Source organism: Diaporthe citri (assembly GCF_014595645.1).
Source record: "Diaporthe citri strain NFHF-8-4 chromosome Unknown scaffold_1, whole genome shotgun sequence".
Lineage (NCBI taxonomy): Eukaryota > Fungi > Ascomycota > Sordariomycetes > Diaporthales > Diaporthaceae > Diaporthe > Diaporthe citri.
In genome coordinates, this window is record NW_025064846.1 from 5459595 (window position 1) to 5487333 (window position 27739).

A 27739-nucleotide genomic window follows, 5' to 3' on the forward strand; every position below is an offset into this window, starting at 1 on the left:
CGTTTTCTCCCCGTGGGGGGGGGGCGATCTCTCTGCCACGGAGGCCAAATTCAGGAACCTTCTCGTAGGTCGAGACACTGGGCAGGCATATTATCATCGTATCCTTACGCGAGGTGTCGCGTGGCATCAGTTGGCGGATGCTCCGCACAAACCTGTCGAGCACGGGAAGAGCATCCACGAGGTACTGGCGCTATAGCGACTCGGCTAATAGCTGTTGGCTCGCTGTACTCTGAGCATGCTTCAACGAGCGTGGCCGAAGCGCAATGACATACCTCCTTCTACCGCGCGGCTGCAGGCTAGTACTGCAGGCTTTAGCGAGCAGGATCAATGTGCAGAACGCAGGCTGCCCACCACCTTCCTTCGACTTCAACAACCCCAATTGGACGATACACGTGCTTCTTCGATGATTACAGCAGCCGACACACACACAACAAGGCCAAAGTCGGTTGCCTTTCACGCACTCTGGGGGGTGTCAAGCTTGGCGCTATCATCGAAGAGAGCCACACGACGCCGATCACATTTAACGAGGCTAGCGGGAGGCGTCGACGCTCGATGCCATCCCTCCCCGCGAACCCAACCACGAGATCCAGCGATTTGGGTCTGGAGATCCCTGTGTCGATCTCTCACTCTGCTCCAGACCTACATCGCCCATCCTCACGATTTCACATTGATTTTCCTTTTTCTGTTTTTTTTTTTCTTTGAAAGGCGGGAAAGGATGCGATAGCCGGTATCCGCCATTGTCCTTGATGTCATTTGCGACTCTCGCGGGTGAGTTACACAACCTATTCTTAGGTCAATGCGGACTCAAGCCAATGTGATACACGGTAGTGTAGTCAATAGACAACTAGAAAGCCCTGATTGCCTTTTGTGACAAGGCTGTCAGCGTCTGGTTGTCGCCGAAAGCCGCTGGTGGGCCACATCTCGGAGGCTGATGAGACATTTCTTTTCCCTCGATACCGCAAAGGCACCTTCAAATATTCCGGCACCCAAGGATCTTGTGTATCCCCAGCTGCTGGGTTCTAGTCGAGGTTCCTCCCGCGCTACTTACACCTCTTGTCTCAGATGCTCGGTATGCGAGATATCCCCTTTGGTCAGATACGAGCGATCCTGTTTGACAAGCCTGGATCGGAAAAACATCCTCATGACATGGGGAATTGAGGCTGTCGTGCTGGGAATTAGGCACCAGTAGTACAGCACTGAAGCTCGCCAGGAGGAACCTGGCACGCCTGGATTCCCTGGAGAGATGAAAGAATGTGCAAGTGTTCAGCCTTTTTGCTTCTCGGTGAGAGGTCATGCGGAATTTCACCGCCCCCCTGCTGCCGATGTCTCTCATTTTCAGCTTGTACGCGGGCAAATGGGCCTCCAGGGGGGAGAAGGCTCCACATGTTCTTGCACCCAGCTGAGATTTCACATTCCAGAGTCTACAGCTTTCGCACGTCTGTGTTGATTGCTCTGGCTGGATTGCAGGCAGACTCATCAACCTCCAACCGGCCAGGAACACAGTTCTGCCCAAAGCCTCTGCATGGGCATTTGCGATATGCAATGTCTGGGAACACTTACGGACATGGGGAATGGTATGACCTCTCGTATCAAGCAATCTCATACGTTTTAATTACTGTCGACAGGGAAGAACACTCCGAGCGCATTCGTGGCAAAGAACCCCCACGCCCCTGATGCGATGCAGTCCCAAAGATCGTCAACCTCGTCGCCGCCCAACTCACCCAACAATCCCTTAGGACTAGGATCCATTCCGAACAAAATCTTCGACATCCATGCTGCCGCCATGAGTCTGCAGGTGTTGAGACGCACAAGTGTTTGCGTACTGGTCTACACCGGAGGCCTGGATGCTGCAGCGGTCAGAACTCTAGCAGCCATGTGATCTGAGCCGGAACTCTGCCATGGGTCATCCCATATTAAGCAGACTCATCTGCATGCCGTCTATGTGTGAAGAAAATGAGATAGGTCGCCGATTGGAATGTGCCGTTTGATGCCTTTTGACTAAGTCCCACTCGGTGCAGTCAGTCGTTAGAGGAACATCTCCGCGTCGAGGTCGGCCATGGGACAAAAATGGCGAATCCAGACCTTCCCATGCAGTCCTCCCACCCAGCTCCGTGGCAGTCTCTTGATGGCACCAGTCCCGTGCAGATCTATCACTTATAGGATGTCAGCTGGTGGCCTTTGATGATTAATGAGAAGCTACCCCCATCCTTTGTCCAGGGCGGCCACCCCACGCTCCGTCAACTCGCAGCGCGATCCGCCCAACCGGTCAACTGGTCTGGCCGCCTTCTTCTCATCGCGCCGCCTCTTGGCACGATCAGGGTCCACGTCCAGCGCATTTCCAGCTTATTCTCCGCCTTCACACCCTCATGGTTGTCATACGACAGGGCTGGGCCTGGAATCACGCCCGTGGAGGCAGTTCTGAGGCTTGAAAAATTGTCCGAGGAGGCTCGCAAGATCCCATTTGGGGCCCGCGACGAGCTCCGGGCTCGCCTCGACGTTCGCCTCGGTGTCGTCGCCAGGCAGGTGGTTGGGGCATGCTGCGGCCTCTTCTCTAAGTACCACCCCTGAGCCTGTATTTCCCAATGGGCCTTGCTTCCCAGCGATGATTACTCTGTGTGTTGATTGAGGCCACAAATGAGGCCAAAGAACGGTCTAGGCGACCGCTCATGCGGCTGTGTTGGTTCAGGATGAAAGACGAGACTTCACGGCTAGGCCCATCAGAGAAGGTAGGCTAACTATGTCTTAGACTTCCTCCGCGTGGACCTCCAACCTGATGCGTGAGCAACGAGCATCATGCCGGGACTGGAGGGCTGAGCGAGGGACGTTGCCGACGGCTGGACGGCGTGAAGTTTTCTCGGCATCAAGAGCCTTACCACCTCCACTGGTTGCCTAGGCCTGCCTCTACGTGACCAAGGTGTCCCGCACAGGGGCATTCGAGTGTTCTGCTGGCTTGGTTCTAATTGATGGCAGTCGTGCGCTATACCAGAGGCACAACTGCCGCGTGTACGGCCACACACAGAGTCGCGTGCTCTTAAGTGAAGGGGAGGCAGTGTCAAGTCACGGTATCGACTCAGTTCCAGACGTGACGCGGAGAAGACGGATGGTAACTCTTTGATGTGGCAATGATGTTCGAGGGCCGACAGGGCTTTCCAGCCACTGCCCCGGCCCTTCCCCGGGCTGGCGACACAGGGCTCGCTCCAGTGGGCTCACGTAAGATCTATTGCCGCTGTGTCGGTAGCCGCTGCTTCTCATATATTCAACAATCTCGAGATTGGTGGGCATTGGAAAAGAAGTAATGTCTAGTCCAGAGACGGCGATGTAATTCTTTCGTGTCTGAGGGTGTCATGCGGACTTCAAGCGGCTATCAGTAGACACTTGCTCGAAGTTGGCTGCGTCTTCTCTGGTCGGAGCTGTCCAAAGTCGCCTTCTCCGATGAAAAAGACGCTCGCTGGACAGTTTCGCCCTGGAGAGGTTCCCTCCTTGTGGTTGTGCTTCACAATCCACGTACGACTGGTCTTGTTCATCCCGTAGCAAAATTCCATCAACGTGTCCGAGCATCCCCCTCATCAGGACCAGGTCCATGTGGGTTTCTAGAGCTTGGATGGACGTAGATGGCTCGGTATTGCTGTAGACGGCCATTGCTCGAGGTCGAAGTTGACTTGCTGCCGGTACCATCTGCCATACACAGTCACTCGACCTTTTCTCTCGCCGCCGGACGAGCGGGCTAGACTGTCCCGGAACATACACAGAAGATGGCCATTGCCGCCGCATACTTGAGGCAGCAGAGGCCAATGTTGTTCTGCTGAGGCGAACAACACTGCTGCGCTAACCTTTTCTTCGACATTTCTGTGAGCATTCGTAGGGAGAATGATGATGCCTCACTCCGGCCCATTTCCAGTCTATTCTTCGGATGCTGCCTGTGACATAGCAGGACACTGATGAAGTGACACGACCATGTCTGCCTCTGGATACCCTCATTTCGAACCTCGTGCCCAGAGTAACCTGATACGTACCTCTTTCCGAAGATCCCCAGGAGACTTTCGGGAGGGATAGTATGAGAGGCAAATCACTAATTCGTGATGGGCATGGCTCGGCCTGGTCGGACGTCGCTGTCCCATCTTCCACTTCTACAAGACCCAGATCGGCACACGCGGTATCCTCCAAACTGAAGGTGTATGTACCCTCACGGACCCTTGTGTGTGAATTACAGTGTTCAGTCGGTGGTTCGTGCATCCTTTCTGAACATGGTCTTCGTTGAAGGTAGTGCGACCACTTCCGAGCGACAGACGAGAGCATCCAAGCCAGACGGGCTGCAGGTCAGGAGCTCCGAAGACGACTACAACATGGAAGTATCCAGGGCTGGCACGGCCATGGGATGGCTGTTCTTCCCTTTGTACCGCACTTTTTCGCGTCGAATCCCGTTCACGGCATGTCACTCACAACTGCTCAGTGTGCCATGCGAGCGGTGGATGAATGGGAGACTTTGGAAGCTGAAATGTCAGCTGCCTATTGGGGTTGACGGATGCCAGAACAGCATCAATCCGTACAATGACATGCGCATTTTCTACAATTTGATGTCAGAGTCGGGTGAAACTATAGCAACCTGCTCCGTCGCGTAGGCACCCCAGCGCGTGGGAGCAAGGAGGGCAAACAAGTCGAGCCCCACATGATCAATAATGAAGGAGCGTAGCAGGTAGATCAACATATTGTCAATATTGTCGATTCGCAACTCGTACATGCTCGGTAAAATCATTCCTCCTGGAAATTCCAACGAGGCAAGCCTTCCTCTCACACACTAGTCCACTAGATTACAACTTCGACGCAGGTGCAGCATTTCCAACAGTGGTGATCTCGTTGTACAGCAACCTACGGATCGTATGTTAGTATAAGCACTGACTGGCTTCGTCCAAACTCGGGACAATCTGTCGAAGACGGGTGGGAGTGGGGGATGGGTGAGAGTAACAACTTACGATGTCAAGAAATCAGCATAGTCCTCGCCCGTGACCTGCCCTGAGAAGTACTGGGCGGCCAGGTGGAACTTGTTACCCTGGCCGGCCTTCTTGGCCAGCTCATCTGACTGCTCCTTGAGCAGCTTGAGTGCGTAGGCCTTGTCGACGCGCTTGCCTTCCGAGGTCGTCACGCCGTGGCGGACCCATTGCCAGAGCTGACTGCGCGAGACTTCGGCGGTGGCGGCGTCCTCCCTATATTGACCTCATGGTTAGTCAACTAAAGACCTTGACAAGTGCATCTCACAAGAGCAAGTACGCCCTTCCAAAGTGGCCGGATGAGATGGGACAGAGACTCACATCAGGTAGTTGATAGGCACGCAACCGACACCCCTGACCCACGCCTCCATATAGCCGAGGCCAATGTTCAGGTTCTTGCGGATGCCCGCCTCGGTAATCTGTCCGGGGACGTTCATGTTGAGCAGGTCGTTCTGGCCAATCTTGACGTCCTCGCGCCGGTTGAAGAGCTGGTTTGGCGTCGGCATGTGCTTGTTGAAGATCTCGACGGCGATCGACGCCAGGGCTGGGTGGGCGACCCATGTTCTGTGACCGTGTTAGTGACTTTGGTCCCCCAAGATATTCGACAATGTCCCCGTGCCTGGATTCAAGGAGGGAAAGTGTATGTTGGCGAACTTACCCATCATGGCCGGCGCGCACCTCCCTCAACTTGTCGGCCCTCACACCCTCCATCGCCTTGTCGTTGGCCTCCTTGTCGTCCTTGATAGGGATCTGGGCAGCCATGCCGCCCATGGCGTGCACGCCGCGCTTGTGGCAGGTCTGGATGAGTAGCTTGACGTAGGCGTCCATGAAGGGGACGGTCATGGTGACGGCGCTGCGGTCGGGCAGCACGAAGTTGCTGTTCTGCCTGAACTTCTTGATGACGCTGAAGATGTAGTCCCAGCGGCCGCAGTTCAGGCCCGAGGAGTGGTCGCGCAGCTCGTAGATGATCTCGTCCATCTCGAAGGCCGCCAGGATGGTCTCGATGAGCACGGTGCCGCGGATGGTGCCGCGGGGCATGCCGATGTAGTCCTGGGCGAGGTTGAAGGCGTCGTTCCAGAGGCGCGCCTCGAGGTGCGACTCCATCTTGGGCAGGTAGAAGTAAGGGCCGTGGCCGCGCTTGACGGACTCGAAGGCGTTGTGGTAGAAGTACAGGCCAAAGTCGAAGAGGGAGCCGGAGATGGGCTCGCCGTCCACCGTGACGTGCTTCTCGTCCAGGTGCCACCCTCGGGGCCGCACGATGAGCGTGGGCAATGTGCGGTCGGTGCGGAGCTTGTACTCCTTCTGGCCCTGCTTGAAGTCGACCTGGCGCCTGTTGGCGTCGTAGAGGTTCACCTGGCCGTTGATCATGTTGTCCCATGTGGGAGCGCTGGAGTCTGCCCTCGTAGCTTGTCAGTCCCAGATTCGGTGTCTCGCCTTGGCTGTCACATGCCACGCAGCCCAGCAATGCCAGGAGATATCCTCGGGAGGAGTCCGCTCACCTTCGAAATCAGCCATATACGTCCAAACATCCGAGTTCAACGCATTCACCACCATCTTCCTGTCCGTCGGGCCCGTGATCTCCACGCGCCTATCCACCAGCCCAGGTGCGGGCGGTGCGCCTTTCCAGGTCTCATTGTCGCGGATGTGCTTGGTCTCTGGCAAGAAGTCGGGCAGGTTGCCCTTGTCCAGCTCGGCCTGGCGGATCTTGCGGCGCTCCAGCAGCTGCTTGCGCGTGTTGTTGAAGGAGCGGTGCAGCAGGGCCAGGAAAGCCAGCGCCGGGGGCGTCAGGATCTTCTTGTGCTCGTCGTTGACGGCGCCGAGGATGTTGACGCCCTGCAGGATGGTGTCCGTGGAAGCCATGGCTGCTGTGTGAGATTGTGTGTGCTCGGGTGGGTTGATGTTGTGTGCAGTATGAAGCCAACAGGTCCAGCCGTTGCAGAGGTGGTGACGATGTCTGGGCGTAACTGCGTGATGCCCAGGGGTGAAGGCTCGGAGAGTAAGAAGGGAGCTTATAGACTAGTTGTTGCTGTGATGTTACAGCAGGGGGGGGGCACGAGGGTATCAATGATGACGGAGGAGACTGTGAGGAGGATATAAACTTGGTTCGGCAGTAACTGGCGTGGAGGCGAGACGATTGTCCGGTAGGGGGATGGCCTGGTGTGTTCTTCTCCTTGTTCTAGAAGTCTAGATCGGGGAGCAAACTCGGTGTCTGGTGCTGGAGCCCAAGAACAGCCCGAGTACGGGCATGTATGGGTTGGTCAAGGGGCGGCTATCCGTGGGAGGGTTGGTGGTTGGCCGTCGGTACGTCTCGGGTGAGAGGGAGTTTCGTGCCTGGGTATTTCCCCAGATAGCCGGCAAGCTGAGGCGATGATGCGCTTGTGATAATGTGGGGGAAGGCCGAGTGCTTGTAGGGCAGGGTGGCACTGCAAGGTTCACCTCGCCAGAAACTCACGGCTCACACTGACACTTCGACTGCTGGATTGACATGTGAGGGGAAGCCGTTGGGAGGTCCGTGTCGTCATAACAAGTAGTTAGCCCACCCAGCCCCGGCGCTGCGGCCCATCCATGTCTATCTTGTCCCCATTTGTCACGATGCAAGATTGAGTGACATTCCAGCACGGCAGTCTTGAGCCTCTTGGCTTCCGTGATTCGGTGCTCATCTTCCCATGACGGGAAAATAGTGACGGTCGGCCACATGGTGGTGAGGATGACGGCCATGGACGGACGGATACGGCCTGTCCTGCATGTTAGTCGTTAGTACCCACATCCCCAGATTCTGGTGCCCATGTCGTATCTGCTCCCCTTCCCACGGCCTGGGCTCTCTGCTGGACCACCGGGAGGGAATCCGAGGCACCTGGGCACGTACGCCTTGGAGAAAGAGGAGAAGGCCTGTCCGACGCTCGGCCAACTTCCGACTTCCATACTGCCGAAGCCGGTGGGCGTCCTGAGTCGAGCCGAGGTCGACCTGCTTGTGCCGACATTCTCCGATCCTCGCTTGCTATGCTTGCTATCGCCACAGGATATACATAGGATTGCACAACGTCTTGTCCTACTGTCGACAGCACGGATGACTCGATTTCTAAAAGGTGTAAAAGCATATTTCTACCAATTCTGCCTATCGACAGCTCCAAGCTGCAAAGTAGTCGGGGTCTCCGCTCTCCCAAGCTGAGGGAAGAGAACAGACCAGAGAAGCCGCGCAAGTTGCAGCGCACGTTACATTCCGACCGCAACTATCAAGCTGTCAGCGGTTTTTTTTTTTTTTTTTTTTTTTTTTTTTTTTTTTTATTTTTTTTTTTTTTTTGGCTTCTTCTTCTTTCTTTTTCTTCAATTACGACGACAGCTTAGACAGCCAAGGCTGAAGTCTCGTCCCCGATCCAGTCCATCACGGTGCTCCTCTGCCTCTCGACCGCAAACACGGAAGTACCAAGCTCGCCTTTGTAAAGCAACAATATGTCCCGGCCATCCAATGTCAACAGTTTCCAACCACCATGGAGCCTATTCCAGAGCACTTTCTTCCAATTATTAACCCCAGTCGCCTCCCACCTGGTCTGTTCGTGACATTTTGCCTACCAGTTGCTTCGAGACACTTCAAGTCGCCAGCCCAAGTGGTGGCTGGCATTTGAATCATGAGAGTCCAAAGAAGCTGTTTGATATACAGAAGTAGCAGGCCGAGATACCGAAGTATGCTCGATTCTGGCCGTGGGCCGTCGTCCAGCAAACAAAGGCCCAACCACACAGCAGAGGCCACCAGCATTACCTAGGCACGGCAAGTGGCTGTCCGAAGACGACAAGAGCCCTGCCTCCTAATCTCAAGAGTTGAGCGTCTTGATCATCATCTTGGCCTTTCTGCTGTCTTGGACCAGGAGGCCACGGCTCGTGAAGACGCTGTGCATCGTGTCGACCACTTTGTGGAAACTGCTCGCGGCCCCCTTCTCCTGTGTGAAGCGGACAATGCTGAGGTGATTGCGCTTGCCGTGCTCAATCACTGTGATGATCTCGACAGCGAAATGAACCTCCTTGATGTTCAGGACTATTTCAGGCACTGTGTCAGCCAATGCCGTCCTACTGAAGAAGGGTAGCCGAAATAACAGAATCGGTCGGTGACCGGGCACTCACAGTTCTTCTTGCCCACTCTCGCAAACACAATGTTGCGCTCCTTGTCAACCTCGACATCTCGTATGCCCCATTTGCGCCACTCCCGCAGCAGGATAGTAACCTCCTGCCGGGCGCGACGGCGCGACATTTGCAGGCAAAGATAACGCCTGGAAGGCTTGACACGGAAGAGACGTGCCAGCCAATTCTGTCGGGGCTCGATCTTCCGCGCGACAGCATCAGCACTGTCACCATAGCCGTCCTGGGTCAGCGATGTGGCTCCAGAGAGGCGATGGGTGGCATCGAAGCTCGTGGTTTCGTCTTCATAGTCTGGGGCTGTGATATGTGTCAGCAAACAACCCGAAAATTGACAGCTCACGATGATCTCAGTTCGTACCTGCGATCGACATTCGATTATCGCTCTTCGAGGTCTTCCAGAACATGAAGCTCTTCTTCTTGGAGGGCTGAGCGGCCAGAGTAGGTGGTGGCATGCCACTAGAGGATGAATCGAATCGCTGAGGTTTGGCGACGGCTGCCGTTGTCTCACGCGGCTGATCCTCGCTCACCACCGAAGTATCAGGAGTCTCATCCATCTCGCCCTTTGAATTGGCCCTCGAGTTGCGTCTGAACCATGTCGACAGTTTCTTCCTGGGCCCGATAGACGAACCATTGCTGCTTGACCTACCATTCGTCGTCGGCTCTTCGGGCAGGTCCGGCATCCGGCTGTGGAAACTGTGTTTCTTTTGACCATCCGACTCTTGTGGTGTCTTTCGCACCTCGCCTGTGTCGACCGAAGCATTTGTGGACTTCTTGCGGACGTTGAGTGGCCTAGGGATGATAGAAGATCCTGCCGACTTCATCGCTGTAGGAGACTCCACAATTCGGATCGTGTGCTCGGCGTTGACTGTTAGACAGTCCAAGTTACTATTGTCATTGGGAGTTGGCAGTGCAGCCGAGGTTCTCATGGGCGGTGCTGAAACAATCCGAGCCTGACCGTTGAGTACCTTTGGCGACTCGAAAATCGATGGAAGAGGACGCGATTCACGAGCATACTGTGCATACACAGGTGCCGACGTAATGCGGCGCTGGCCTGCAGAAGAAAGTGCCAAAGGTGCCACGTTGAGGGAGGTATCTGGGCCTTTTCGACCGTTGGTGTTCAGTTTCTCAGGACTGTGGAAGCGCTGAGAATTGGGAGTGATTTCATTCGGAGGCGTGGGTGGTAACGGCCTTGAATCCCAGGGGTTGGTACCAGTACGAGGTGTGCAGTCAGGCTCTGGTGTCTTCTGAATCGGAGGCGTACCGAAGTCAACAGAAAAGGGTGTAAGGCTTGTGCGGGCCCTATCCAGAGTGTCAGAAGGCGAGCCGATAAGCGAGCTGCTGAAGGCATCATCGCAATCCCTGGCAATGCTGTTGCTGAAATGAGTGATCTCTTCGTCTATAGCAGAAGCGGAAGCGCCAATGTGACGGAGCGAGTATGTCGAGTCGTGCTCTTTCTTGATCTTCTTTCGAGGGCTATTTGGCGAGGTGTTGTCCCTGTCATATGTCGACTGATCACCCGCAATGCTGGCAGATGCTGGGATATCGCCGCCGTGTCCTTGTTGGTTGGCTGATGGTTGGCCTTTGCGGGTGCTTGGAAAGTTCACGCCGCGTCTGTGTCGAGGCTTGACTAGCACGCTCGTGGTGCCTTGACGACTGCTGCGGATTGAACTCATTGAACTGCGCTGCGATGGTGCATAGCTCACAGTGCGCGAGCGAATCGACGGGTTCACTCTCCTCCTTGCCAGCGACGAAGATCCAGTTCCCATCCTAGACGGCACGGAACCGGATGTCACGCTCCTTGCTTTTCCAGGCTCCAGACTGCGGGCACGGTGAACCACGATCCTCGCGTGACTCGCTTGCCCGGGCGCCAGGTCGCGTGAGGCATAATATGGGTCATAGCTACGCACCGTGCCACCGGCTTCCGTGTCGGCGACAGTCGATATCACAGTGAAGCGGGATGGTGCTCGCCCCTGAACATTGAACTGACGGGTTGAGACGCGTGTTGTCCACGCCGGCGGACGTAGATGATGGTAGTCGCTTGTGGAGTGGACCAGGTCGGGATCGTAGTTCTCTAACAGTCGGTCTCGGTGGCTCACGAGAAGGTGGTAGAAGAGCTTTTGCTCGTTTGGCCCCTTGCTTAAAAGCTTGGACGTGATTTCCTTCTCGTCGGCAGAGTGCCACATGGCACGGAGCGGCCGCAGGATCTGGGGATCGATGTCGCGAGCATTGATGGGGGTATCTTTTGACCTCGCTCTCATGTCTACAGGCTGTCTCCGATGTTGCTCGAAACCAGGGAACTTGTCATATTTCTTGATGAGTGGGTGGTCCCACATCTCGCGAATTGAGATGCGCTTATCCGGCTCAGTCACAAGAATATGCTTGATCATGTCTTTGGCATCAGGGCTGAAACTATCAGGCATGATGTAGAGTGCCCTCTTCGACAATGACAGCATTGTAGGCAAGTGTTCGTCATCAAAGGGAAGTTTCTGCTCCAGCATGGCGAACAGGATGACACCCATGCTCCAGATATCTGTCTTGTCTCCGCGATAGGTCTTGGCCTTGAGAAGTTCCGGAGCAGCATAGTGAGGACTTCCGCAGGAAGTGCGCAGTTTCTTGTCGTTTTGGTGGAGCGCGGCCATGCCGAAGTCGATTATTTTGACTTCACCCGTATGCGAGAGTAGGATGTTCTCTGGTTTGAGATCCCGGTGGCAAATATTAAAGGAGTGACAATACTCCATGGCGCTCATCATCTGTCGAAAGACGTAGACCGCGTCACGCTCGCTCATCTTCCCGTATCGGTTGATATATGAGAACATGTCCTTGCTGTCGCAATATTCGAGAATCAGGTAACTGCAGAAGTGTATCAAAGTTAGCAGGATGTCATGCGATATACTCTTCACATGAATTGCTTCAAGCTGGGGTCACATTACATTTCATTCCGGTTCTCCCAGACGTCAAGAATCTTGATGATGTTTGGATGCTCGATCAACTTCATGATCGCAATCTCTCGCTCCACGGTCACAGGTAACCGGCGAAATCCATCGTCTGCTTCTGGCAATTCCCTCTCCACCTTGTCGAGCTGTGCGATGCTGCCAGCTTGAGACAGGTATGCAGTCTTCTTGGAAATGATCTTGACAGCGACGGACTGGTGGGTCAGCCGGTGGCGCGCAAGCCGCACGCGAGCTGACGAGCCCTTGCTAAGGGTCTTGCCAAGCTGCCACGGCCCAATGTGCGTCTTAATTTTGGAGTCGTTGGAACGCGCTGTCGAGGCAGATGCGTTGGAAACCTGGGAATCACGCTTCGATGCGTTCTGATCCCGAGAGGCTTGCGAAATGACGGAGAGGCGCGGATCGACGGGTGGCTGAGACAGAGGCCGAGTTACCGTTTTGGGCCTCCTAGGAACCGAATCATCTTCGGCGACCACGTTGGGAACATTCTCTTTGCAGTCACTCTCGTAGGTCTTCGTAGCGTGAGAACGGTATCTGGGAGGTACGCTGTTGCCTCGCTTTCCCTTGTCACCAAGGGGAGCGCGCGGCGCTAGGTCATGGGTAGCTGTGAGCTTGTCCATGTTGGAGTTCCTCCAAAGATGATGCCGTCTGGAAGGCCTCAGCGCATGTTTTAGGTGATGTGGTAGAGGGAGTTAGGGATTTGGAAGGCTTAGCATAAGTGATTCTGCTCAGTGGGACCAGTCGAAGAGACGCGGTTGCGTCCTGGGGTTGTAGACCAGTAAGCACTTGGAGTTGCAATGAGGATTCAGCAAGTTGTGGTGGATGAGCAGGTCAAGGACGTCGCGTCAGTGTGGATTGCCAGTGGTGTTGTTTTGATGCTGGGGGTTGCTGGAGGGAGGGGACGATACATGCATGCAACGAGGATGCTTGGTCGCTGAGGAAACCAGAGCTTGGGCCGACCGCTTCACTAATAACAAAGTGCCGATGAAAAGATGATATTCCCAGCTCCCAATCAAGCCCTGATTTGAGGCTCAGGATGCACGTTGCGAAGGGCCAATCTGACGGTTGACAACGTGGGAAGGGCACAGGGCTAAGGTCAAGGAAGAAGTGCAAGTGCACAGGTGTGCTAGCAGGGGGCGCAGCTTCCTGCCAACATAACATACACTGAACACAAAACCCGGGTCCAAGGGTCCAGCCATACCTAGGTAGACATTGATCGACTAAGTCACTGGAATGCGCTTTTCATGAGGCGTTTCTAACTGAGCATCGAGGCCAGGCAGATTGGTCATCCTGCCCTCAAGTGTTGAGGCTGTCCAACTGTCCACACACTTGTGCCAACAGCTTCTTGAAACAACTTCTCAACACGGACCCTCAAACCTGGGAACAGCAAACCTATAACAGACAGACAGCAACTGGAACCTGCGGAGGCTGCTTCAATTATCTATCAGTATAGGACGAGGACGTGACCTCCACTATGCAAAGCACTTGCTTTCCAAATCCAGCATAGAGCCTTCCACGACGATGCTTGAGTCACCACCCAACCAGCATCACGATACCGTCCCCTGACTGATCGAGATCTTGAGAACGGAAGTCTGCCCAAAACGATCATCAGACTTGTCAAATCCCACCCGCTCGGCTGCCAGCACGAGGTAACCAGGCTGAGGCTGATGTGATACCGGCGGAGAGTCTCATGTAGGAGGTAAATATATATCCTTTGGTTTATTGCATATCCCACGGTACTGGTGCATCTTGAAAGCATGGGTGCAAGAGCGTGAGATGCCCTAGGATTTTGCGATGGGGTGGGTGACCTTGATGAGTCGACACAGTGAATGCAGTGGAATGTTGTTGAGAAATTAGTCTGAACTATCGACTCTTGATAGATGGATGATCTTCAAGGCTGAGGTCGACGAAGATCACCCCTGACGCTGAGTCAGCAAGCAGATCCCTCTTTGATTGGCTGTCTATCTAAAGCAAGGACCCCGCCAAAAGTTAATGGCGACGCGTCTGTCTACACAGTACGGGTTGGACCGCGTTCTGACTTCGGCCGCCCAACCGCCGCTCCCAGTCTTTCTGCCACCCCATCGGCTTGATGAGTTTCGCGCAGATCCATTCCGTTCTTATCTCTACCACTTTCTCCGACGCTCAGCTGCTGTTGCACGGCGACAATGTCAAGTGCCACGGCAAGGCGATCGAGGCGACGCTCGTGGTCGCAGATGGAAGATGCCGATGCCGCCAGATTCGACCACCGATCTTCCCCCGCCCAGTCAGATGGGTACAAGAGAATGCGACTCAGAGGCGGAAGAGGCGCCCCAAGCCAGCTAGAAGAAGACAACGAAGACGACAGTGAAGGGAGGACTGACGAGTTCCCTGACAGCGACCACGACGCCCCACTGCAACGTACCAACGGGCATGTCGCGAACAACGGCACGCCGGCATCTGGATTCGCAACCGGCTCAATCGTGCGCGTTAAGGTCGAGAACTTTGTCATCTACGAAAAGGCAGAATTTCTTCCCGGCCCAAACCTGAACATGGTGATTGGCCCCAATGGCACAGGCAAGAGCTCCTTGGTGTGTGCCATATGCCTGGGCCTCGGCTACCCTGCCAGTGTTCTTGGCCGTGCTACCTCATTTGGTGAGTTCGTGAAGCACGGAAAGGAATACGCAACAGTGGAAGTGGAGCTGCAAAAGAGACCTGAGGATCGTGCCAACTATGTTGTCAAATTGGTCATCAAACGCGAGGACAATACACGGAAGTTCTCTCTGAACGGGAGGGAGGCCACGATCAAACAGATCCAGCACGTCACGCGGCAGCTACGAATACAAATCGACAACCTTTGCCAATTCCTACCCCAGGACAAGGTAGCCGAGTTTGCCGGACTGAATTCAGTGGAGCTCTTGACGAGAACGCTTCAAGCAGCCGCGCCAGAAGTCATCATAGAGCAACAAAATAGGCTGAAGCAGCTATTCGATGAGCAGAAAGCGGTGTCAAGGCAACTCGCCACCGACGCGGAGACCCTCCGCGGCTGGGAGACCCGGCAAACAAGGTCTTCAGGCCGACGTCGAGCGCCTGAGAGAGCGAGAGGAGATTCAGACCAGGGTTTCTGATCTGCAAGATGCGCGCTTAGTCCTCGACTACGATGAGAAGAGAAGACTTTTCTCAGATTGCAGAGAGAACAAGCGAAAGGCGCAAGAAAGACATCGCAGACTCGAGGAAAGGTGTGCACCGTCTCTTGAAGATGTCAATCTGAAGCAAGAGTACCGGAGAAAGGTCCAGGATGCTTTCGAAGCCAGGAAGCGACGAGGCCAAGAGGTCGAGCAAGATCTCATGGAGATTATCTCGAGAATTGAGAAGGTGGATGAGGGCATTCAGACTCTTGAGCACAAAAAAATGGCAGAAAAGGAGTCATTGGATGCAAAGAAGAAACAGGTAGCAGGTGCTCGGTCTAAAATCAACCAGCTTGAGGGCCAGTACAGGAGCAATCATTTCGACTTCAATCCTGCCGAATGGAACCATAAAATTGTAAGCTGCCGGGCCCCAAGATATTCAAATGCATGTGGACTAGACAGGCTAATGTGTATTCAGCGTGAACAAAGAGCCCGCATGGACACTGAAGTCAAGGATGAGAAGCAAGAGCTCGACACTGCAATGGCAGAGTTGAGGGAGCGCGGCAAGGTGAAGCAACAGGAAAAAAGGACGATACAGCGGGAGCTCGAGAATCTCAATTCCCAGGAAGGCCAGAGACTCGTTCAGCTCCGAAGGGCAGAGCCTGAAGTTGCATCGGCCTGGGAATGGCTTCAAGAGAACGGCGACCAGTTCGAGAAGCAGGTGTTCGGCCCGCCAATGCTAACCTGCTCCATGAAAGACAAGAGGTATTCGAACCATGTGCAGTCCCTGCTGCAGAGGGATGACTTTCTTTGCTTTACTGCCCAAACCAGGAATGACCACAAGAAGCTCACTGATCGGTTCTTCACGAACATGAAACTGGCCGTCACAGTCCGAACGATCACTGCGGATCTGTCCTCTTTTCGGTCCCCCGTCCCTCAGGAGAGCCTCGCAGCTATGGGCTTGGATGGCTACGCTTTGGACTTCGTTGAGGGACCCGATCCGGTGCTTGCGATGCTGTGCTCAGAGAAGAAGCTCCACCTTACCGGGGTGGCCCTGAACGACATCAGCGAGGAGCAATACCAGAAAATCAACGACGATGAGGTGTTCAATTCTTTCGCCACTGGCAACACAATGTATCGAATCACACGTCGTCGGGAATATGGACCAGGTGCCACCTCCACAATGTCCCGGGCTATTCGACCCGGTACGTACTGGACGGACGGGCCTCTAGATATGGCGGCAAAAAACGAGCTCGAGCAGCGTCTGCATCAGTGTGAAACAGAATTCGAAGAAATGAGGACAACAAACGAGGAGTTCAAGGCGAAGAACGCGGCTCTGAAAGACAAGGAAAAGGAGATCCAAGAAGCAGTGGTGGGTCGCTTGTCCATTCCTGTGGAGTTCTCGAACTGATAAAATGCAGAAACAATTAGAGGAAGAGAAGAATACCCTGCAGCGCGAGTTCAACCAGTGGAAGGCCCTTCCAGACAAAATAGGTTTGTCCGAGCACCTTCTCGACAACGTTAGCATTACTGACATGTGCCTTAGCTGTGTTGAAGTCAGGCTTGCAGAACTCCGTCAAGAACTTGAAGGAGACCAAGCAGAGGCTTTCGTCTTATGACGGTGAAGTTGACAAGCTTGCATTGGAGAAAGCCCGGCGTGTCCTGGAGCACAAAAAGCAACTCGAGCTGCTCCGTGATGCAAACCAGGCCATAATTGAAGCTGCGTTGCGTGCTCTTGAGGCCAAATCAGACGTTGCCGCATTGAAAGAGCGAAACTCGGAAATTGTGCAGAGGCTAGAGGAGGAAAAGCAGAGCCTGCTGAGGCTGGTACGCGAGGCCGAGAAGGCCAAAGCTGAGGCCAAGGAAGCTCAGAATGTCATTTTGGAACTCCTGTCAACTGGCTCAGACAACGCAATCGACGAGGTGAGGAGAGACTTTCTCTCCGGGATCAAGGAAGGCCACACGTTGGAAACCATGGATGTGGAAATCCAAACTGAGAAGGCCAAACTGGATCTGATCCATGCCGCAGATCCTGGTGTCCTGCAGGAATTCGAGAAGCGGGCGAGGGATATTGAGCGCGGTCAGCGGGACAAGGCTAAGCGGGAGCGGCAGCTCGACTCACTCAACCAACAGATTCAAGAGCTGAAAGATATGTGGGAGCCTGCAGTTGATGCTATCATCAACAGGATCAACGATGCTTTCAGTTACAACTTCGAACAGATCAACTGCGCTGGAGAGGTCAGCGTCCACAAAGACGAGGATTTCGACAAGTGGGCCATCGATATCAGGGTCAAGTTCAGGTAGGTGCACATATACCCTGTGTTGGCAATGACTTCTTGCAGTGCAAACCAACTGACTACTGCCTGAACTGTAGAGAGAACGAGACGCTCCAGAAGCTCGACCAACACCGCCAATCTGGCGGTGAGCGCGCCGTGTCCACAATCTTCTACCTCATGTCGCTTCAGTCCATGGCGCAGGCGCCCTTCCGCGTCGTCGACGAGATCAACCAGGGCATGGACCCGCGCAACGAGCGCATGATGCACGAGCGCATGGTCGAGATCGCGTGCAACGAGCATGCGTCTCAGTACTTCCTCATCACGCCCAAGCTGCTCCCTGGCCTGAGGTACGACGAGCGTATGAAGGTCCTGTGCGTCGCCAGCGGCGAGCACATGCCACAGGAGGGCGGCAAGCTCGACTTTGCGCGCTGCGTCAAGATCAAGAGGAGGCTTTTGGCTGTTGCTAGCGCCTGAGGAGCCCGATGGGACTTGTTCTGAGAAAGCGGGTGAGAATTTGTGTCAACTGAAGAGCGTTGCTGGGAGGGCGTTTGGGTTCTAGAACTTTTGAGCATGATCACTTCTGGGCGGATGTTTTCGCTATTCGCTACGATACCCAATCCCTCGAGATCAAAATCTCTTCCCTCTGCAGCTGGCCCTCAGTGACTCGCAGCCCTTTGGACTGGCCAGTAATCCCTATACTTGGGCTACTCATGCCTACTACTTTAGGTTCTCGAGTCTTCAGTAGCAAGGTTCTCAGGGAGGACGACCCTGGACGTAGTTGATGTGCTAAATACCAGTACTCGTGCACCTACCCGGTGTCCTTCCGGAGTTCCGAAATCTTCGGGACTGCCTTTTACTTCTGCTATGCCAACGCGGTTCTCTAGCCAGCACATCGAATTCAGGACAGTGGACAGGGGCTTTCCCTCTCCCGTATACATTAAGATGCGACAGATCCCACGGGACCTCTCGCAGAATTACGCCTCGCCACGCCATCATGGACGCAAGCAGCAATGGTCTTTAGTGGGTGCGAGTGGCCATTGTTCGCCGCCGTCTCGCGGCTTTCATCAAGCTCACATAGCAGCCCACGGCCTGGACTCTGAACGAATATACACTCGCTCCCTATCCGACGAAATATATCGCTGTTCACTTTCACTCTACGAGAAACAGCACGGCAGAAAGTTCCACGAGTGGTAGGGTGAGAGGGAGCAGGCAACGCCCGATGTTGCCCACTGCTTCTGATTCCTTTCGGAACTTATGGCTTCTCCTCTTTCCTGTCGGAAAGGTATACGAGCGCCCAGCCCGCCCGTCCGTTCCTGTGTCTCGGGTAGCTACATATTTTGTGACACCTTTGTTCATGTTTCTTCCGGCGCGAGCCCGCCTCGGCAGCGGCCGCGCCCACACGGTTTGACATATATTGGTAGCTGGGGCTGAGAGGACGAGTTAGAAAGTTCCTCTGGAACGAAAAAGAAAGAAGAGGGCAAAGTCGGACGTTGTGCCTGCACGAAGCTTTGGGCAGCAGTGTGGCCTAAACTCTGCTTGCCTTCTAAGACATCTTCTAGCAGGCTTCCTCCTCTCCCAAGCAACCTTCCCCGGGGACGATAGAAAATCAGAAGCAAAATTAGCCCCGGAAGATGCTCTCAATGATAGTGTGGTTGTTTCCCAGCGAGGCTATTCCCCCCATCATTCGTGAGCATAGTTTTGCCTCCCAAGGGAGTCCTCTGCAGTGGCAACTCGATAGCATGCATTCTCACATGGATCGTCATGCTCATGTTGCTCAGTCGCTCGTGATGAAAATAGCCCAGATCACGCGTTCTGCATGCAACCCCCACCGGCTCCGTCACTCCTGTCACCACCGCACCGCGGTGTGGCCCGCGGGCGACCATGTAAGTAGTGGTGGTAATGGCTGACGCAGCTCAACCGAAGAAACGGCAGCCGTGAGATTGGAGATTGGACCTCAGTCCGCGACGGGCGACTGGACTGCAGATCGCACCCTCTGGTCTCTGCTGAAAGACAAAGTGATCTCCGCGCCCTTGCATGTGTGGCAAAAGAGCCGCAGGCCAATTGCCGTCTGCGGACATCGCTCCCCAGCCCATCTGCCCTATCAAAGGGAATCTCATTAGAGCAAATCCCCCTTTCAGCTTTTCCAGCTTGTGCGTAGATCATCTCGCTCACCCGCATCACCCGAGCACTGGGTTGCGGAAGTGAACGTCCCCGGGAGGGCAAAGTGGCACCGCACACAATAACGTCTGCATTACCGCCTTACACAAGAGGACGGAGACGCAACCCGAGTCCACAAACTACTAGGTAGCTAGCTGACCTCAGCGTTGCCGGCATTTCGCGTATCCACGCGCGCATCAATTTGCGCCACACCGTCGGCGGAGAATACTCCAAGTAGATATGCGCACAGATATTCACGGCATGGCAGCACGCCACCATGCACGATTGCAGGCCCAGGAACAGGCCGCACGCCGGCACGAAACTGACTGACGCCTTTCACAGGTTGACAGTGCTCAGATGGCCACTCGGCCGCAGACGGGTCCAGCACTATCCGGAAGACTTCCTGAGCCCACAGGCCATCTCTCAGCCAGTCGAGTATCCTTGAGCACCGCGCTGATGACATATTCACCCCCATAACAATACGTATTATAGATGCTGTCGCGCTTAGTGGCGACAACACATCCTCTCATACACCGGAATTAGCACACAAGTTCGGCGTCAGGACGAGAAGGTCCGGACCTTGGACATAGGAACACCAAGTCTTTGGTACCCTAGGAAGGCACCAGCCTCGCACATCGTTACTGTTGGCCAGCTCGGTGTTTCTACCCCTGGCCCATAGCAGATGAAGCAAAAGCAGGGCCACGTGTGGCGGCCAGCCAGCGAGATAAACACTCACACAATTGGGTGTTGGCGACCGTTGGATTCCCGGGACAGCAGACACCCGGAAAGCTGGGGCAAACGGCAGGCCGCAGATTAGAGGGGCGAGGGCCAGCACGCGGAGGGGCCCATGGAGACTCGACTTTGGGGTCTGGGCCCTCAGCCCGCTGAGGGCCGAACCGTTTGGGTCGCCAGGCACATCCGCCTTGCTCGGTACCATGGTTGAAGGGCAGCCGCGTCGTCAAAGCTGACGGCGTGTGTGACCGTGCCTTGCCAGGCGATTGGTAACTGCGCGAGAAATCAAGGACCGCCTCAATTAGCCTGCCTTGAAAGGCGTGCTGAACAGGTGTGTCGGTCAGTCGTCTGGGTGTCACGATTCGGAGCAGATGTCCGTCGTTGTTCTTGCCCACGCGTTGCAACGTACGGCCTCGGTTTGAGCGGGCGCAGCCCGTCCGCCGGAGGCCGTTGCGGGACGGATCGGAGGCCGCATCTGGGTCGCCAACAGATACGTCCCCGTTCCTCGGAGCCTCTTCCAGAGCTTCGGGATGCCATTGACCAATATCGATGATAGTAGTTGTGGTCGGCAGTATCCGGACATGGAGGGGGCTGGTAAGCTCCTGGGAATATACTTTGCGCAGTCCAGAACGCATCTGGGCGTGCAGCACTCCACCACGGATCGGCCAATGGCGAGGCCGTCCCAGGCCGGGCATGACTTGTTTCAAGGAGGCGATCGTGAGCGGGAGAAAGTAAGGGTAAAATCAGGGCGTGACAGAACGCTGATTCGCCAATTGGAACCTGCAATGGCGAGATTAAGATGCTGCGATGTGACAGCATAGACTAGTCCGTGGGATGTGAAAACTATTCAATCTGCGCAGGCACTCGAGACCGCTCACAGGACGGCGGCCTCTTGGAGATGAACCGCCAGATCTCACCGCGACTCCGTGGCACCTGCCTCAATTGGTAGACATCACCAACTTGAGTTTGGCATTGCATCATCATTCCCTCGTCATCGTGGAGATTCATAAATGTGAAGAATTGTTTCGATGTGTTGCGCGCCCTTGACAAAGCCGGGTCTAGTGCTGATCCCAAAGATTGGATCGGAGTGGACCGCACGAGCATGGTCAACCAGACTCTTGTGTTGATCCAGCACCGAAAACGCGTGGACCGAATGGACTTGCTCCCCAAAGCTGTGGATTGTGGGTGGGGCTTGGAACAAGGCTGAGATGGCCTGTTGCAAACGTGCAGATCTGCACGAGGTTCCATTGTTAGGCAGCAGCAGCAAAGATCTAACAGTATGTGCGGCATAAGAGAGAAGACACTCCCCATCCACGCTGGCCACGCTCACACCTTGCCGGTGACACTCAAGGGTATGATGCACGTGCGAGGAGACAGCCGTGGGAGAAATTCGTCAGCCCGCGAAAGACTTCAGAAGAGGGAATAGCCTGGGTCTCAAATCATTTCCGCGGTTTCATGGCAGGATGGCCACAAGTGGCCAACACCTGCAGCACCGTCATACTGTTAGCTCGGATCTTGTTATCTGCAATTTAGCCTGGGACGAGTTCGCCATTGATAATGAGGGTGTTATAGCTTCGTATTCCGCATGCCTTTGGTTTTTCGTTCTTCTTTTTCTTGTGACATACGTAATGCGCGGACCCGGTCCCGTCCAGCAATCCGACTGTCTGGCACGACGGGCATACAGAGTCGTGAAGAATCAAAGCGTAGCAATCTGACAATTGGCCTGCAACCACGCTCTGCTCAGCCGCTGATGCTTTGCCAGGTACGAGGCATTCAGGAGCATGGGTGTTATATTTTCACGGGCAAGCGGATACAGATTAGTGTCCGGCGTGCCATGCAAAATGTCTTGTCAGCAAACCAGGCGACGCAGGCATCAAGCCACAAGCTCCGGGAGGGTTACCGCAGTCCGATTCTGCCAGCTGATGAGATGACCAAGCCGTTGTACACTAGAATCAGTGGACATAGTGTGCACAGGCGTCGCCTTCTTCAACTGCAAATCGCTCTTCGCAAGTTGCCCATCATCTAACACAATGCGGTTTCGTTGTGTGGATCTCGGGCTGTTGGCGCTTCTATTGTGGTCGACCGTGCGTTCGGATTTTCGCATACACATCGTCATCGGGCCATCATTTTATGGAGGAGACGTCGAACGTGTACCGGACTCCACATGCTGCTTCGGTCCTCAGCGGGACCGCCATGCACAGGCGTGACGGGGAGTTTGGCCGCGTCGGTCGTCGAACATTTCGAAAGACCGTGGATGCTCGTGCACTCATCGGCCATCACAAATTTCGGCCGCAGTCTTCCCGTCCCGTTAATTAGATTTAATGTTCGGTTCGAGGTGCCGACCGCTGACAGCCAGTGTCACTTCACAAGGCCCCCAAGCCCTGTAAGCATCATCGCAACCAGCCTGGGTGGCCTGGAGCTGCTGCTAGGGCTAATACCTCCGGCTTGACAGGACTGTCGTGGGTCGTCGGCAGGTAAAGGATCGAGCTAAGAAGCACTGGTACCCGTCGATTCACACTCGAGGGATCCCAGCGTCAGCAACAAATAGGGGCAGTTGCACGCGGTGCGCGACTCCTGCAGCAAGATGCCATTTCCCAATTTCCCATTCCAAGTTTTTGCCAAGCTGATCGCTGCCGCCCTGCAAGCGCGCCCGGACGGGTTGCGAGTTGACGCCGTCCGGCCATTCAGCTGGTTGAAAAGCACGCGAACTTTTTGGCAACCCGAGAATGTCTGTCAGCCAGAGCCTGTTCTTCTGCAACACTGTATTATACTCGGGTTTCGCTTGTGTCGTGGCTCTCCGGATCACCACAGCGGGATCGCGCTGTCTCGGCGTTGACAGAAAATGTCGCCCAGGCTGCTCGGTAGTGTACCAAGTACCTGACACATGCTAGGGCGTAAATCAAGATGGTAAAAGCGGAGCTGTTGGACAGCCCGACTGGCAACGCGGCTATGCTCCCCACATGGTCCGTTCGATGCTGCTCGTGAAAGACCAGGGTTGCGCGGCAGCCATCATCAGGCCAGAAGGCCTAGGTCCGACAGGAATGCCTGGCTGCAAACACAGGTATACCACCGTCCGGAGTTTGTAGCTGATGATAACGAAAGCGGCAATGAGCTCAATGGATTGAGTTCAGTCTATCGCATCCCTCCCTGAAGGGTTGCATCTGTCGACATGGGGCCTCCTTGCCCGACAGCCTCGGACTCGTCCGGATCTCTCGGCCATAGGCCATACAAATTACGAACGACCTGGGGCTTTCTATGTCGTCTCTACTTCCTGGAGGAGACGCTGAACCAAGGAGCCACTGCTGTTGGCGGGTGGTACTGGCTGGTACTGGCTACTTCAGCGATTGGCACGGAATCTAGGTGGTGTGCTGATGTCCGTGTTCAAATTCACTGATGCAGTGAGGGTGGGATGGAAGGCAGCCAAGCGAGCGAGCTGCAGCTAATACCATCTGCCAACTGCCAGCTACTGGAAGCTCGACCGTATGGGTGAATTAGAAACCGCACCAAGCAATTGTCTGGCAAAAGAACCCGCCGGGCTGTTGAGCAGTTCTTGATGATGAGTATGGAACGCGTCGTCCACCAGCCACGATCAATCGACCATCGGCGCTCCGTCGTCCAAGCGTCCGGTAACCCGATGGTCAACGGGATGGGAGGCAAGGATCAGGCCTGCCGAAGACATGGATGGTGCTGAACAAGTCCAGGCTGCCGTGTGTGCTTTACGTCAAATGTGGTAGTACTGAAGTTCGAACGTGGAAATCGATGAACCGATCTACTTTGACCGATCGTAGACGTTCGCAAGAGTGACGATACCAAGTGCTCTGAGCGCACCCAACATATGGAGGTCTCCTCAACAATAAAAGATGAGTCTGTTGTCGATGTTGATCTGTCGGGCCTTGACAGACTCGCCGGAGCATTTCCAAGTCATACTCCCCCTTAATTTTTGTACCGACAGCAGCAGCCCCACGCCCTGCATTATACAATGGAGGCTCATGGAGACGCAACTGACTCTGAGCATGCTCCAGCAGCGGACCTGTACTGTGCAAGCTGTATTGGAAGTTGAGACCGAGTGAGACGGTGCCTGATTGTGTCGCGGCGTGTTCGAGACTGGTGAGGTCTTAGGTCCACTCGGGACATTCGACTGACTGATGGAAGAATTGTCTTTGGTGGAGCACAGCGGTCGCCTGGGCAGAACCCAATGGCCCACCCACAGCCAGCAGGCCACGTTGGAAAGGTTTGGGCCCCACGCAGGGGCTCGCGTGACCCCTGGCATGGCCTTGACCTGCTCCTCGACGACACGCCATCGATGGCTTCAACGGTGCTCCTGGAGACGAAGGAGAGGGCGTAGAAGAGTCCGGACCGCCTGTGTATTGTGAGGGCCAGCGCGAATCCAAATTGTATATTGCAACATGTAGCGAGGAGAGAAGAGAACCCGAGTGCTACGTGTGCAGTACAGGTGGTGTGCCGATCGCCGCTGCCAAATCTAATATCACGACGAAGTCGTTCCTTCCCGAGCGTGCCGAGATGGGAGTTGCGGCCGCCCTTTCGGACGGGGCGTTGCACAAACGCGCGTCTAGAAAGTGTACGGCGTTGAATCGCTCGTACTAGACTTTGGTCTTGAGGGGCTTCGCCGACGTTGAAAATGCTGCATGCAGACAGCTCAACAATCATCAACAGCAGTCAGCAGCGTGGTATTCACATGCAGACGCAGCCCAAGTGTGGCCAGTGTGGTGTTGAAGAGTGTGCCCCTGCCCTGTGACGACGGCAGCGCCGGCTCTGCCCTTGGGCTCAGCTGGCACCCAATGCGTCGTATATCCACAGCGTATCCGTATTTGCAGACCGCAGGCTGGGCACTACCAAGCCGTTGGGAGACTGGCCTAGGCTGCTGCCGTGGGTAGATCACCCTCAGAACATTCTCTCCCGGCCGAGGGGTGGAGCGCATATGGCCAGTTCGTCTTATTATTAATAGAAGGCTGCACGTTCTAGGGAGATAAAATAAAGCTCATGAATCCTCCGCAATCCCCTGGACTGGGCCAGGCTACACGTACACACAGTGGCGTTGGGGGGCAGAAGCATCATCTTGGATTGATGGGCCGGTCCCTGCACAGGTACCTCGTGCATCAGAGCAGAGAGCAGATAGCTGCCCAGGTGGGATGGTACCGTGGCGCGATGGGAATGGGTACGGAGTACAAGAGGATCGAGATAACTACAGTAACTGGTGTGCTGCCGCATTGCAAAAGTGTGCCAGCACGTTCGTTCCACAGTACCCAGTACCTGGCGGAAGCATGAATGAGACAGCCGAGGGCGAGGTACCCGTCCTCATCACCCAAACACGAGCTACGCCTGGAAGAGAAAGGAGCCCATCCGGACCTGCAGGCCCAGTCAACCCGTCCGCGCAATTACAGCTAAGCACATCCATCAATTTGCACAGCCTTTCTTGGGGCCGCATCTCCACCCACTCTTTGTCTTGTCCTGTCTTGCCTGTTTCTTGTCGCGTCAAATTGGTGCCGCCAATGTCAACTAGAGAAACGGGACCCCCCCGTCCCCCCGGCCCCCCGTCCCAATACCCATGCGGCCTGTGGCCACCTTGGTCAGGTACTGTGTGCCGCGTGCGTGTGCTCTCTTGTGTGCCCTGTGTGCCCTGTGTGAGGTGCGTTATTAGCTGTAGCTGTGTGCTGTGTTGGCCGTCCAGTCCACACCCAATCTGCTCCTGCTCCTCTGGCCCGTACGGGTAGTCTCCAGTCCATGGTCTCCTTTGAATCCCTAGCTTTGCCCGGGTGCCACTCGCAGGCCCGATTAGACTAGACAGGACAGACAGACCTTGCTTCCATTCTTCCCTGGTCTTCTCTCGTCCTGCCTGCCTGCCTGTGCTGCCTGTCCGTCCCACGAGACACGTCCACGCCCACGCCCACTCCCACGTACACCCTCAGCTCTCCCACCTGCGGCGTATCCTGTCCTCACACGCCGGCCCTCCCCCAACCAAAAGGATCTCTTTGCCACATACGCAGCTGGACAGCCGTTGTGGACTTTGTGGAAGGAAGGACTCGCATACCCTCCACACACTTCAATTGTCCACCCTTGCAGACCTCGCTGCACCCAACGCAGTCGCAATCGCTGTTGCAGTCGCTGTCGCTGTTTCCTCCAGCTCAACCTACGACCGGCCCTCTACCTGGCTTCGTTCAAACCCAGGACCGACCACAGACACATCGGCTGGTTCGCACCAATTCGTCGTCGACGACAGCCAAAGACGCTCGTTACCTTGCTTTCTGGCTTGCTGGGATACCGCACCGGTACCTCTGGACTTTTACACCGTTGATCCTGACCACTGCACGCCGCCAATTCGTCCCAAGAAACAGGAGGGACGAGCCCGCAAACCACACCAGGGCACGGCACTCTGATAAGGTGAGCACCGGTGGCAGACGGGACTTCCTGGTCCCAGCCCAGCCTAAGCCTGCGGGCGCGGCCTATCAGCGCGTGCACCGCACCCTTTCACCCAGGGCAAAACCTGAATACATCGGCAATCCCAGCCCCTCCGAGTCTGATCCCGCAGCCCAGTCCACCCTGCCTTGCCTGCACTACTTACTACCTCTGCTCTACAATGCTCTGCTCTGCCTCTCTGCCTTTTACTTTTATTCTCCGCTTGCTTGGCCCTGTCTTTTCCTGGTCACTTCACTCGAGACGGAGGAGGCAACCAGCAACTGGCAATCGTCCCATCCGAACTCAATACTAACATCACCTCTTCTTTCTCAGGCGCTGTCCAACGCTTGCCACTCGTTCAAGTCACCTTTCGTTTTCTTTTTTCTTGCGCGCCCTCGAGCCACAGCTTCATTGCTGCACCGTCGTTGCTCTAGTCCCACCGGGCTTGTCCTATCTGCGCCACCATCGTCCGCAAGACCCGCACCCTTCGTGCTTCCATACCTGTGACCCAACGCTCGTTCACCGCCGCACAACCCGTCACGAAGCCCGCGTGCCGAATGGGGTCTGCGTTTACCGAGACTGCCCCGTCCCAATAACCATCACCTAACCAGCGCGTCCGACCAAACGCCATCTGGATACAACCTGTGGTGGAAGAGGGAGAACCAAGGAAGAAGGAGGCACACAAGGTTGCGGCGCGGAGACCTGGGGACCGGCCACCAAAATCGTGAGACGCCCCGACAGGCAATTAGTCGCCAGAGCAGATCCGAACTGTTCAGCCCAGTCCAGCCACAGCCCACTTGGCAAGGGAGTTGCAGGCCCTCGCGTCTTCTAGTCGTGGTACCGGGCTACTTCCAAAGCGGCAAACCTTCCGTCTTGCTGATCGCGAGAGCGCTTCTGCATACCAGCCTCGAGCAAGCCCCCTCGCTCAGCTGTACAACGGCACCCTCGAGACTCGGCCTCTCGCTAGGCCAATTGCAGAAGGGCCCCTAGCC

General features: G+C 55.3%; 5 protein-coding genes across 5 annotated transcripts; 2 read left to right on the forward strand and 3 right to left on the reverse strand.

Annotated features, from left to right (window-relative positions):
- Positions 1 to 1564: 1564 nt before the first annotated feature.
- On the forward strand, positions 1565 to 2568 carry INS49_001469 (uncharacterized protein; the record flags this gene model as incomplete). Its single annotated transcript, XM_043162296.1, has 3 exons — positions 1565 to 1574; positions 1626 to 1855; positions 2161 to 2568. 3 exons carry the CDS (start codon positions 1565 to 1567, stop codon positions 2566 to 2568), a joined length of 648 nt encoding a protein of 215 aa, XP_043030802.1.
- A 2240-nt stretch (positions 2569 to 4808) lies between these two features.
- On the reverse strand, positions 4809 to 6845 carry INS49_001470 (uncharacterized protein; the record flags this gene model as incomplete). Its single annotated transcript, XM_043162297.1, has 5 exons — positions 4809 to 4866; positions 4971 to 5201; positions 5307 to 5549; positions 5644 to 6379; positions 6485 to 6845. 5 exons carry the CDS (start codon positions 6843 to 6845, stop codon positions 4809 to 4811), a joined length of 1629 nt encoding a protein of 542 aa, XP_043030803.1.
- Positions 6846 to 8794: 1949 nt separating this feature from the next.
- On the reverse strand, positions 8795 to 12684 carry INS49_001471 (uncharacterized protein; the record flags this gene model as incomplete). The annotated part of the gene is made up of 7 exons (XM_043162298.1): positions 8795 to 9015; positions 9102 to 9413; positions 9475 to 9981; positions 10378 to 10683; positions 10820 to 10883; positions 11024 to 11966; positions 12047 to 12684. The coding sequence occupies 7 exons, from the start codon at positions 12682 to 12684 to the stop codon at positions 8795 to 8797; spliced, it is 2991 nt and encodes a 996-aa protein (XP_043030804.1).
- A 1545-nt stretch (positions 12685 to 14229) lies between these two features.
- On the forward strand, positions 14230 to 17918 carry INS49_001472 (uncharacterized protein; the record flags this gene model as incomplete). The annotated part of the gene is made up of 6 exons (XM_043162299.1): positions 14230 to 15121; positions 15189 to 15583; positions 15647 to 16540; positions 16590 to 16662; positions 16715 to 17468; positions 17543 to 17918. The coding sequence occupies 6 exons, from the start codon at positions 14230 to 14232 to the stop codon at positions 17916 to 17918; spliced, it is 3384 nt and encodes a 1127-aa protein (XP_043030805.1).
- A 2345-nt stretch (positions 17919 to 20263) lies between these two features.
- Positions 20264 to 20538, reverse strand: INS49_001473 (uncharacterized protein; the record flags this gene model as incomplete). Its single annotated transcript, XM_043162300.1, has 2 exons — positions 20264 to 20269; positions 20338 to 20538. The coding sequence occupies 2 exons, from the start codon at positions 20536 to 20538 to the stop codon at positions 20264 to 20266; spliced, it is 207 nt and encodes a 68-aa protein (XP_043030806.1).
- Positions 20539 to 27739: the final 7201 nt, after the last annotated feature.